Source organism: Macaca fascicularis, chromosome 8, assembly GCF_037993035.2.
Source record: "Macaca fascicularis isolate 582-1 chromosome 8, T2T-MFA8v1.1".
NCBI classification, from domain to species: domain Eukaryota; kingdom Metazoa; phylum Chordata; class Mammalia; order Primates; family Cercopithecidae; genus Macaca; species Macaca fascicularis.
In genome coordinates this window covers 22,925,844-22,937,733 of record NC_088382.1, presented here as the reverse complement: position 1 = coordinate 22,937,733, position 11,890 = coordinate 22,925,844, and the positions used below count along the sequence as shown (strand labels likewise).

Below are 11,890 nucleotides of genomic sequence, written 5' to 3'. Positions count from 1 at the left end.
TGGTGCCTTTTTCTTTTATTATTTTTTATTTTATTTTATTTTTTAAATTATACTTTAAGTTTTAGGGTACATGTGTACAACATGCAAGTTTGTTACATATGTATACATATGCCATGTTGGTGTGCTGCACCCATTAACTCGTCATTTACATTAGGTGTATCTCCTAATGCTATCCCTCCCCACTCCCCCAACCCCCTGAAAGCCCTCGACAGGCCCCGGTGTGTGATGTTCCCCTTCCTGTGTCCAAGTGTTCTCATTGTTCGATTCCTACCTGTGAGTAAGAACATGTGGTGTTTGGTTTTCTGTCCTTGTGATAGTTTGCTCAGAATGATAATTTCCAGCTTCATCCATGTCCCTACAAAGGACATGAACTCATCATTTTTTATGGCTGCATGGTATTCCATGGTGTATATGTGCCACATTTTCTTAATCCAGTCTATCACTGATGGACATTTGAGTTGGTTCCAGGTCTTTGCTATTGTGAATAGTGCCACAATAAACATACGTGTGCATGTATCTTTATAGTAGCATGATTTATAATCCTTTGGGTATATCCCCAGTAATGGGATGGCTGGGTCAAATGGTATTTCTAGTTCTAGATCCTTGAGGAATTGCCACACTGTTTTCCACAATGGTTGAACTAGTTTACAGTCCCACCAACAGCATAAAAGCGTTCCTATTTCTCCACATCCTCTCCAGCAGCTGTTGTTTCCTGACTTCTTAATGATCGTCATTCTAACTGGTGTGAGATGGTATCTCATTGTGGTTTTGATTTGCATTTCTCTGATGGCGAGTGATGATGAGCATTTTTTCACATGTCTGTTGGCTGTATGAATGTCTTCTTTTGAGAAGTGTCTGTTCCTATCCTTTGCCCACTTTTTGATGGGGTTGTTTGATTTTTTCTTGTAAATTTGTTTAAGTTCTTTGTAGATTCTGGATATTAACCCTTTGTCAGATGGGTAGATTACAAAAATTTTCTCCCCAAATGGTGCTTTTTTCAGGCCTGCCCATGGACCAATCAGTATGCACTCCCCGATTCTGAGCCCATAAAACCCTTAGACTCAGCCACACACTGGGACTATCTGCCTTCAGGCTCCCTTTCACACAGAGGGCTACCCACTTTGGGTCCCCTCTTGTTTTGAGAGCTTTTCTGTCACTCAAGATAATTCTTCCCCACCTTGCCCACTCTCTGGTGTCTGTATGGCTCATTTCTCTTGGATGCATGATAAGAACCCAGAGCCCACTGACTGGCAGGTGTGAAAAGAGCTGTAGCGCTGTAGCCCTCCCACCCTCTACTGGTGCCAGATGGCTTCCCCATGTGACAGGAAGCGGTGGCAGCAGAACTTGGCCAGCCAAGGAGCCACGGGCCTGAGCAGGGTGGCAGGACCAAACAAGCTGGGACATGACCCAATTCGCCAAAGCTTGCAGATGACAGGAATGAATGAGCTGTAACATAAATGAGCTGTAATGCCTCCTGAGAGCTCAGAGCTCAGGATTCCCCAGGCAAAAGACTGTAACACCCCTTGGGGCTCTGTGGTTGCTGGCATCGTCAAGCTTTTAGGCATCGCTGCGTCTCCCTCATTCAGACATTGGCGCCCAAGGCAGAAGCCATTGAAGGCAGCATGCAGACCAGTTGCAGGCTGAGTGAAGAGCTGGTGGGCATGGTATCCAGGCCAGAAGCATGAGCCAAGTACAGCCTGCCAGGCCAAGTGGGTGGAGGAAGCCAAGCAGTGAACCTAGAGCTGAGCAAGGTCCCTGCATTGCCAGTCACAGAGTTTTCTGGTTGGCACAGAGGCACCAAAAGACTCCTGTGTCATAACCTTTGTGGAGATGAAGATCACCAACATGAGAACAAGATTTATTAATTGAGAGCTCGCTCTGTATTGTAAGAGTCAGCCACCACAACAGCTTGAGATTGGCAGAGACTCAAAGGCAGGCAAAGGAGTGGGAAAGCTTTATGGTAGGAAAAGGGGAAGGTGCATCCTGCTGAGAGCTGTCTGATCTGAGAATGGCTGGAGGCAGACTGACAAGAAGAGGTACATTCCGCATGATCCATGAGGGTCAGTATATTTGGCCTTCCCCTGTTGGCCCTAACTTGGAAGTGGGTGTCAAAAATGAGGGAGGGTCTGGATTCAGTCCTGAGCATTTGGGGCAGATCACTGCAGAGGTGTGGGTAGGCTGTCCAGGCTGGTGGCTGCTCAGGGTCTTCCTGGACTCACCAGTGAATTGAGACAATTCATTGGCCTAGAAACCACCTTTATCATCTCTGGTCAACTGAATACCTTTCCTAGACAGAGAAGATTTATTCAATGTTTCTATAACAGCTCCTGTTGGTAATCATAGTGATAATTACAATAACGATAAATAGCAATGACAATAATTATTACTTTTATATACTTATTAATATTTATAAAATGTTTATAATCTATAGTTTAATTTACATTTTGGAATTTATATGACATACAGGGCTAGGCACAGTGGCTCACACCTGTAACCCTAGCACTTTAGGAGGCTGAGGCGGGCAGATCACTTGAGGTCAGGAGTTTGATACCAGCCTGGCCAACATGGCAAAATCCTGCCTCTACTAAAAATATAAAAATTAGCCGGGTGTGGCAGCATGTGCCTGTGGTCCCAGCTGCTTGGGAGGCTGAGACAGGAGAATCACTTGAACCCGGGAGGCGGAGGTTGTAGTGAGCCGAGACTGTGCCACTGAACTCCAGCCTAGGTGACAGAGCAAGACTGTCCCAAAGACAAAAACAAAAACAAAATTTCTATAACATATATATGTATTATATAATTTATAGATAAATATTTTATATTTTATATATAGTTTATGTATAATAAAGTTATGTATTTATAGTACTTACATAATTATATATGTATTAATAATTACAATTATATTTATAAAAAACAAAAAATATTCTAATTACTATAAACCTCGTGAGTTGCTCCCACACCTGACACCCCAGCCTGCACCCTGCATCCGAGGACTGAATCTCAGTGTTAACCCTCTAGCTGCCCTTTTGCACCAGCCCCAGCCCTTCCCACCCCCATTTTACCAGGGTCAGGTCTGACCATCTAGTTGACATTCATGGATTAAATAAAAGCAGTCGCCAGCTTGTTCCTGGCAAGGGATGCAAAAGTCTTGTGTCCACAGAAGCCATCGCAGGTGGTAGGGGCACCCGGCCGCGGCTCTACTCACCTCGGGTTGCGTTTCTTGGCCCAGGGCTGGCGGAGACTGCCCGGCGTGACCCTGGCCTCCACCTTGGAGCTGGGTTGGAGGGGGCAGACCCCCACAGTCCAGGGAGGCCTCAACATTTTTTTTCCAGAGGTCCCTGGGCCAGGGTCAGCTGTGGGTGGGGGACAGCGGCGCCCTGCAAGGTTGGACATTCTGAGCCCTGAACCCCTCCTCCATTGCCTCCCATGGGTGGGACCCCTTTGTGGACAGAGAGCTGTACTCAGCATGTTTATTGCTGTAGCTTCAACAACAAATAATCATAATAACAGAGATAGTTACAATCATGATGAGTGACAGTGAAAAAAATAACTTCAGGCCTGGCGTAGTGGCTCACGCCTGTAATCCTAGCACTTTGAGAGGCGGAGGTGGCCAGTTCTCTTGAGTCCAGGAGTTCGAGACCAGCCTGGGCAACATGGTGAAACCCCATCTCTATAAAAAATTTTGGCCGGGCGCGGTGGCTCAAGCCTGTAATCCCAGCACTTTGGGAGGCCGAGACGGGTGGATCACGAGGTCAGGAGATCGAGACCATCCTGGTGAACACAGTGAAACCCCGTCTCTACTAAAAAAACTACAAAAAAAAAACTAGCCAGGCGAGGTGGCGGGCGCCTGTAGTCCCAGCTACTCGGGAGGCTGAGGCAGGAGAATGGCGTGAACCCGGGAGGCGGAGCTTGCAGTAAGCTGAGATCAGGCCACTGCACTCCAGCCTGGGCGACAGAGGGAGACTCCGTCTCAAAAAAAAAAAAAAAAAAAATTTTTAAATTAGTCGGCCGTGATGGCATGTGTCAGTGGTCCCAGCTACTCAGAAGCTGAGGCGGGGGGATCGCTTAAGCACAGTAGGCTGCGGTGGGCCATGGTCGCGCCACTGCACTCCAGGGTGACTGTTACTCTGGGCGACGGAGCAAGACCCTGTCTCTAAAAAAATAAAAATAACTGTTCACATGTTTATTTGTTTTTCACATTAACTTATCATTTATAACCTCTACAATTTATATTTCATGTTATAGAAGACTGTATTATAGTTTATGTGATTTCATATTTACAGATAAATATTTCTATAACAATAACATTTTTCCCATAAACCTTGGGCCCCACCCCACCTGAGGAATGATTCTCTGCTTTGTCCCCGCTGCCAGTCTGGGTCCCCATGGGCCCCTACCTAGGTTGGCCCTGGCCTCTCGTCTAAGGCGGGAGCTGGACAACTGGTCGACCCAGCAGCTCGAGGCCTTGAGCTAGTCCACTGTCTCAGTGGGCTGTCCCTCGGCTAGAGTCTAAAGGGGACCCCTGGCCTAAGGCAGGCAGGGGCCCATCGATGGGAGTCTTTGGGGGTTGATGGGCTACAGAAGAGAGACCGAGCCTGGCAGACTGCTGGTCAACCCTGAGGATGCAGGGACTAACCATCCATCTCTGCTGTCCCCACCACTCCCCAACTTTGTCCTAGCCCAGGGTGCATCCTGGCGGGGTGACGAGGAGGCAGCGCATTGAGTTGGGTTGCCAGGAGGCTACCTGATCACTGCCGCCCCACAGTGTGGCTCTGGGTCCGAAGTCCTGGGGATTGAGAGGGATAGATGCATAGATGCTTGGAGCCTCCATGTGGGTGGACAAACCCCGGTGTCCAGGACTGACTTTCAATGGATTGCAGCCAGGGAGCCGTTCTGCTGCTTAGGAAACCCAGAGGCGGGTCCTTTGCAAGCTAGCATCAGTTTCCCCAGGAACCTGCGTTTGCTGACGAGCGAGGGGCGGGTGCCTCTTTCTGGCAGTGCCCCTTTTCCCAGTAGGGACTCTATACGCAGATGGACCTAAGCGCAGGAGGAGGATGCCGTGCACGCAGGGTGCACCGCGCTGCCCTGGGAGGGGAATGTCTGGGATGAGATATCCAAGGTCAGTCACGCCTCCTATGCACCGCTCTATCTTCTGCCTGCCTTAAGGTCACCCCGATGGTAACTTTGCCCCATTGGTTACTCAGACAAGCAGACACCAAAAGCCTGAGCCTGCAGTTCCTTTGTCAGGGAGCAGGATTGCCATGGCAACAGTACATCTCCTGTAGGAGTCTAAATGTTACAGTGGTCTAAACCCAGCTCAAATGTTCCCTCCCACAGGGACTGGGAGCAAGAGTTGTCTCCCTGAATGGATTTCAAAGCACTGGCTCTTGGGTTCTTGAGAAAACAGCTCTGGGTGGTCGCTTTTCATCTCAAAGGGCAAAGAATGTATAATTGCAACCTTTGTAAAGTAACTATTCTAAGAGAGAGTCCGGGGAGGGGGGGCCTATCTGCCTATCACCTGGTTTGGTCTGGAATGAATTTTGGTGGCACGGGGCTTTCTCAGGCAGGCGTTTTAAGCGGGACTGGGGTCATGACCTTAAGCTGCTGGTAGCCAAGCTAGAGTTTGGTCAGGTCTCTTAGTGCAGTGATTTGGATGGAGCCATTATGTGCCAAGGGGTCTGCAGTTTTCTGCCAGCTCCTTCCTTTTCTGCAAACTCAGTCTGAGTTTCCATTTTATTCTGTGACCCTTTCTCTACAGCCTCTTCACAGAGAAGTAGCACCACTGCATTTTTAAAAAGATGGTTAATCCTTTTATAGCTAGTATCGGAAAGTCTTGTTGTGATGTGCACTGCCCCCAAACACTGAGCTGAGGAAGCTGTTCGTGATGGTTAATATTAGGTGTCAACTTGATTGCGTTGAAGGATGCCTAGATAGCTGGTGTTGTTTCTGGGTGTGTCTGTGAGGCTGTTGCCAGAGATTAACATCTGAGTCAGTGGATCGGGAGAGAAAGACCCACCCTCAAGCTGGGTAGGCACCAGCGAGGCTAGAACAAAGTAGGCGGAAGGTGGGATAAGCTGGCTTGCTGAGTCTTCTGGATTTCATCTTTCTCCTGTGCTGGATGCTTCCTGCCTTTGGACGTCAGACTCCAGGTTGTCTGGCCTTTGGACTCTTGGACTTACACTAGTGGTTGGTCATGGGCTGTTGGGTCTTTGGTCACAGACTGAAGGCTGCACTGTTGGCCTCCCTGCTTTTGAGGCTTTTGGACTTGGGCTGAGCCACTGCGGGCTTCCTTCTTCCTCGGCTTGCAGACGGCCTGCTGTGTAGCTTCACCTTCTGATCATGTGAGCTAATTCTCCTTAACAAGCTCCCTTTCATATATACATCTATCCAATAGTTCTGTCCCTCTGGAGAACCCTAATACAGTGTTAGAAAACCAAAAGGTGAGAGTGTTTAATTTGGGAGGTTTTAGGTGACAGCACATCCCACGATTAAAAAAAGGATTGCTTATGTATCTGTAATAAACTCATATTACACTAATAAACACTGCAAAACAAGCTAGTTGATATTTTTGAGATCAGATGTCTCTTAAACATCTTATTGATTTTAATATAGCTATAAAAAGGATCTTTATTTAGAAAAGATTTCTAAGACCTTTTACAGAGTAACTGCAAAACTTCTTAGCTCTTTCATTCTTAAATACTCCCTTGAAACACATTTTATTGACGTTTGCTATATTATTTCATGAAGAGCAAAAGGAAAATAAAATTAGTCTAACTAAAAAGAAAATCTAGCCCAATAGCTAATATTGGCCAGCACTAACTACATTCAAGTCCCCCTCCCGAGCATTTCACAGGGAGCAACATTTCATCCTCCCAACCACCAGCGAGGGGAGGACCATTCAGCTCCGTTTTCAGACAAAGAGCTTGACGCATACAGAAGTTACCTTGTCCACGGTCACATAGCAAGTAAAGGGCAGGGCAAAGCCAGGATGCAAAGCCACACAAGGCCACCTGGCTCCAAAACCCCTGGGTAGAAGCCAGTGGGCCACCCTGGCACAGCAGCAGGGCCTTCCTGGAGCCAAACAGCAGTGGGGAGGCTGCTCGGCTCACCTTGCCTCTCACCTCCACTTCCTGTCCTGGGCTTTTTCAGCAGCCCTGAGCACCTCTCCTTCAGGGGACTGTCAGTGGGGAGAGGTCAGGCTCAAGTTCATTTTTACATAAATGTTTTTGGTGTTAAAACTTCCCGAATGAGGCTAGGTATGGTGGTTCATGCCTGTTGTCCCAACACTTTGGGAGGCTGAGGTGGGAGGATTGCTGGAGGCCAGATGTTTGAGACCAGCCTGGGTAACATGGTGAGACCCTGTCTCTACATAAAATTAAAAACAAATGGCTGGGCATGGTGGTGTATGCTTGTAGTCCCAGCTACTTGGGAGGCTGAGGCAGGAGGATTGCTTGAGTCCAGGAGTTTGAGGCTGCAGTGAGTGAGGATCGTGCCACTGCACTCTAACCTGGGTGTAGAGTGAGACCTTGTTTCTAAAAAACAGACCACCTGAATGAAAACGTCTAATATTATGTTGACATGTAATACTGACCAAAGCCTAACTATGAAAAATAAAATCTTAAGATCATGGAAGACATATGTCTTTGAAGTATCTGTATTAGTAAAATTCATTAGTCATTTCAATTATGCTGGATTTTCCCCCTTGCTATATGCTTAGAAAAGAAGAAAAATGCACCCCTGTTCAAAAACTCATAAGAATCAAAAGAAATGTTTAAAAACTTCAAATTTTAGGATGATTTTTATTTACAAAACAGATTGGGTCTTTGTTTTACAAAAATTACAAAAAATGACTCTTAAAAATAGAGATAGCTTCTCAGACTCTTGGGAACTACTTTTAAGCAACCAAGGACTTAGAACTCAGCTGGTTTTCTTCTTTGTAACAGCAACAATGACCGCGGCTGAGCGCCACGTCAATCACTGCTGGGTGTCTTCTCCTCAAATTACACAGTCCCGAGCTGTGTCTGGTGGACAGGTCTCCACTCAGGTCAGAGTCTGAAGGAGCAAGATCTTCTCGTTAATGCAGAATCTGTGCAGAACCACCATCAGATTCTCTCCACAGCGGGAGACCTGGCGCTCCATGGCCAGGCGAAAGTCCTCCTTCACGCCTTTGGTGATGCCTCGAGTTACCGTGTGGTGCCTGAGGTCAGCAATAGGGAAACAGACAAAGACCAGGGGTTAGCACCAGCATCACTGATCGCTGCTACTTGGGTAGGAATAGAGCCTGCCCCATATCTAAGTATAAGTTAAGATCTTTTAAAAAGAACACAAGAATAGCTGCAACCAACCAAACATTCCAGCCCATTCCTTTTCAGAAAGACTTAAAACTAGACAGACATCTTTCCCACTCTATACAAGGTTATTTCAAACATTTAACTGTTCAGTGAAATGCCACCTGCTTTGCCTTTGAATCAATGAAACTCTGGTGTTATGCATCCCTACTGCTGACTGGTACACAATTCAGTTACTTAGGGCCAAATGGGTCCAGTCCATACTGGCTACAAAGAGCTCGTGTCCAGCCAGGCCAGCAGACCCTCCAGAGGCAGCAGCAAGGAGGAGGGAGACCTGAATGAGCCAATCACCCAAGTGAGCTCCCACCATGGCCCCCGCAGCTGGTGCTCCCAGAAAGGTTCAGGGCTCCTGCATAGCTGGGTCACCAGCACATCTCTCTCCCCAGGACACCAGAACAGGGCAGCTCCTCTAAATGCCGTGCCCATCTAGACTCTCATATGTTGGAGAAAACGCAGGGGGAACTGGGGTCCTGACACGAGAATGTGGCACAGGTCGGGAGAGAGAGGCAGAATCTCTGAGGGGCAGAGGCAGTGGACTGCGTGGTCCTATGCTGTCCGGGCGCTCAGGGGAGATCTGCACATGTGTGGAAGGGGTGGTGGGGACACAGGCAAAAAAGGTCTCTAACTATGCCCCAAAAGTTGTGCTTTAGAAAAAGAAATCACACATGAAATCCCAGGAAACAGAAGAAACAAAATGAAGAAAGGAAAAGAAAAATCTAGCAAAAATCAGTCAGCTCAGTTAAGAGGAAGGGAGTTGTACCTACTAGTTCAGCAATTTGGTAGACTCAGACAAATAAAAGTCACCTCTGTTTCCCACCCTGCTGCTAATTTCCCTCACACAAAGTTCTAAGGATTGAAACTGAAGACTTTTTATGTTCTGGGCAAGATAAAAGTGTTGAAATTACTCTAAAATGTTTCTGTTTTGAAAACTTGTATTAATTATCATATCAAATATGGACAACAGGAGTCACCAAGTTGTAAAACGACAGATGAAAAAAAAAATCCAGCTTTGTTAGATAAGTAAAGCTATTACAGAACCTTCTAATGCCCGTGGATGTTTTAAAGATCTACAGAGGAAAACAGCAGGGCCGTGGGGTTAATGCGCAGTTCTTTATGACTGTCTCTCGTCAGGTCTGGGTGGGTAGCTCAGTAGTTAGGACATAGCGTCAGTGAGGTCCCACTGGGATAGATGCAAACCATTTTATGCTGCCCTGAGATACTGCTCGTCTGGGTCCCAGGCTGCAGCCTCAAATCGGGGCTGACCCTCTGACCCTGTGGAAGTTACTGGCATTTGCAGACAGTTAGCTAAAGGGGAAACCGTCCTTTTTTTTTTTCTTTTTTTAGATGGCGTCTTGCTCTGTCACCCAGGCTGAAGTGTAGTGGCATGATCTCAGCTCACTGCAACCTCTGCCTCCTGGGTTCAAGCAATTCTTGTGCCTCAGCCTCCCGAGCAGCTGGGATTACAAGCACATGCCACCGGGCCTGGCTAATAAACCCTGCTTTTAATACCACTAAAAAGATAACTAAATGCTACATCCTGCCAATCAGGGTCCAGTTGTATTATCTCCATATATAAAGAGTGGCACAATTCAATTATATTTCTATTAGAGCCACTATCACTCTGGTACGTCTGGATGAAAAAGAGAATGAGTAAGCTTTTGTGATTTAAGAATAGGATTAACCAGCTAATAAATGTGGCATTTTAGCCTATCAAATATTTTCAATTCAGAACGGTAAGGTCTCAAAAAACATCAGTAGCAGGAAAAAAAACCACATTAGTGCCTATTTAGATACCAGGCAACTAATTGCTAATATGACCATAACGACTGGTCACTCGTATGAATATCCACAAGTAAAAATGTACTTAAAATAAATGTCAGCATCCTTAAATGTATATGACCAAAAGCTTTAACGTTTTATCAAAAGAGAATCATAGTGCACCTAAGCTAATGTGCACGTAATTGAATACAGTTTTAAATAGCTTTCATTTTTTTTCTAGATCCATAATGATTTTTAAATCGAACACAAACACACTGGCAACTTATGGAAAAAAATAAGAAATGTTACAATATTACAACCAGATGGTTTGCCAAAATGCAGAACAGATTTAAAAAATAAAGAAAGCATGAAAAAGAGCACTGAGGAACAAAGAGCTGAGAACCATGGGCAGTGAACATGTTGACAGACAGCACACTATGAGCGGGCGTTTATTCCACTTGGTACCTGTCAGCAGTCTGTATGCTGGGCTGAAGCACAGGTAAGAATTCCTGCTGCAGCAACCCCATGGGAGGGCTAGAAGGCCTTTAAAAAACAGCAAACAGCAGCATTCAAACACCCACACCGACTCACCCTGCACTGCAAAAACAACACTCCAGAGAAAATACACGAGACTGGAAGCAGACTCAACAGAAACTCGTTAACCTCAACAAGCCCCTGGCCGTGGCTGGGTGTTTAAGGAGACTGGGGAGAAGCTAGCCAGCCCTCACTGCACCCGCTGCTGCTGGTGCGTGTCCAGAGGCGTCTCGGTTCCTGGTCCCAGAGCTCAGCCCCCTTTGGAGGTGGTATAAAAAGCGACCAGTGAGGAAGAGGACGATGGAATGCAGCTGAATGGCAACAGGGAGGAGGGGCAGCCTTTGAGAAGACACATTTTCAAAGCCAGCCTCTTTACTTTCCACTCTTCTCACGGTACACCAGTCCCAGCATTCAACCTGGTGATGTCTGGTAACCATCTTTAACAGGATTGAAGCCCCACCGGAGAGGCCCTTCCAAGAGGACTAAATGGTCTGGCAATGTTTTTGATTAAAAAAAAAAAAAAGGGTGAGTTTGAATTTCAAAAACATATTGACAACAGATGGGGGAAAATAAGAGTCCGGGACCCATGGCTGTGCAGAATTCTGTAACAACAAAGATTTAGTATATTAGCTGGTGATCACCTCATAGAACATTATTATCCACCCTATTCAGAGTATAAGTAGGACATTGTTTTCCATTTTAATCCACTCTAATACAACTAGGATACTGCATTTATCAGCACAGAAACATTTCTCTCTTTTAAAATACTTAAGAGCAAAAGGTCTTTATAACAGAGTAAGAGATTCTCCCTCCTTTGAGTGAAGCACCGGGTGCCTTCAGTGTTGGTACTGTACCTGCTTGCATCCCAGATGCCACAGCTAGGGCAGACTCACAGCCTTACCCCCGGGGAGAAGTGTACACTGCTCACAACATCTCTGCCACTCATCTGGAGGGACCACCCAAAAGGTCTGTAATGGCTTCAGAGAACTTGTTTGGAACCCAAAGGGAAAAGGAATTGAGACTGTTTAATGAAGAGTCCAACCATTCCTCAGTGAGGAAGAACTCTCTGCCTTAAGCAGTGTGCTTTCTACCATGTTAATTTAGGCATAAGTAATTAACCTTGAGATTCACACGGTGAAGACTCTGGGCAAGTCCCTACACGGTCAGATCACTACGGAATAATCCCTATTCCTGCTTCCAAACTGATGAAACTGCAGCCTTCCTAAGAGGCTTGTCTTCTCTAGAAAGTTACA

General features: G+C 46.4%; 1 protein-coding gene and 1 long non-coding RNA gene across 5 annotated transcripts in view; one reads left to right on the top strand and one right to left on the bottom strand.

Annotated features, from left to right (window-relative positions):
• Nucleotides 1–6,042: 6,042 nt before the first annotated feature.
• On the top strand, nucleotides 6,043–10,843 carry LOC141407568 (uncharacterized). Its single transcript, XR_012417119.1, has 2 exons — nucleotides 6,043–6,338; nucleotides 10,345–10,843. It is a non-coding gene; the product is annotated as an uncharacterized lncRNA (long non-coding RNA).
• The window catches only part of INTS10 (integrator complex subunit 10), a 35,289-nt gene continuing 31,181 nt past the window's right edge, over nucleotides 7,783–11,890 (bottom strand). For 2 of the 4 annotated variants that reach the window (XM_005562718.5, XM_005562719.5), the window contains exons 17-18: nucleotides 10,569–10,646; nucleotides 7,783–8,194 (exon numbers count right to left, since the gene is read on the bottom strand). In XM_005562718.5, the coding sequence (XP_005562775.1) occupies nucleotides 8,038–8,194; nucleotides 10,569–10,646 (235 nt within the window). In that variant the 3' untranslated portion in view covers nucleotides 7,783–8,037. The remainder of the gene's footprint in view (nucleotides 8,195–10,568; nucleotides 10,647–11,890) is intronic. The other 2 variants (XM_005562720.5, XM_005562721.5) reach the window with 1 other exon arrangement.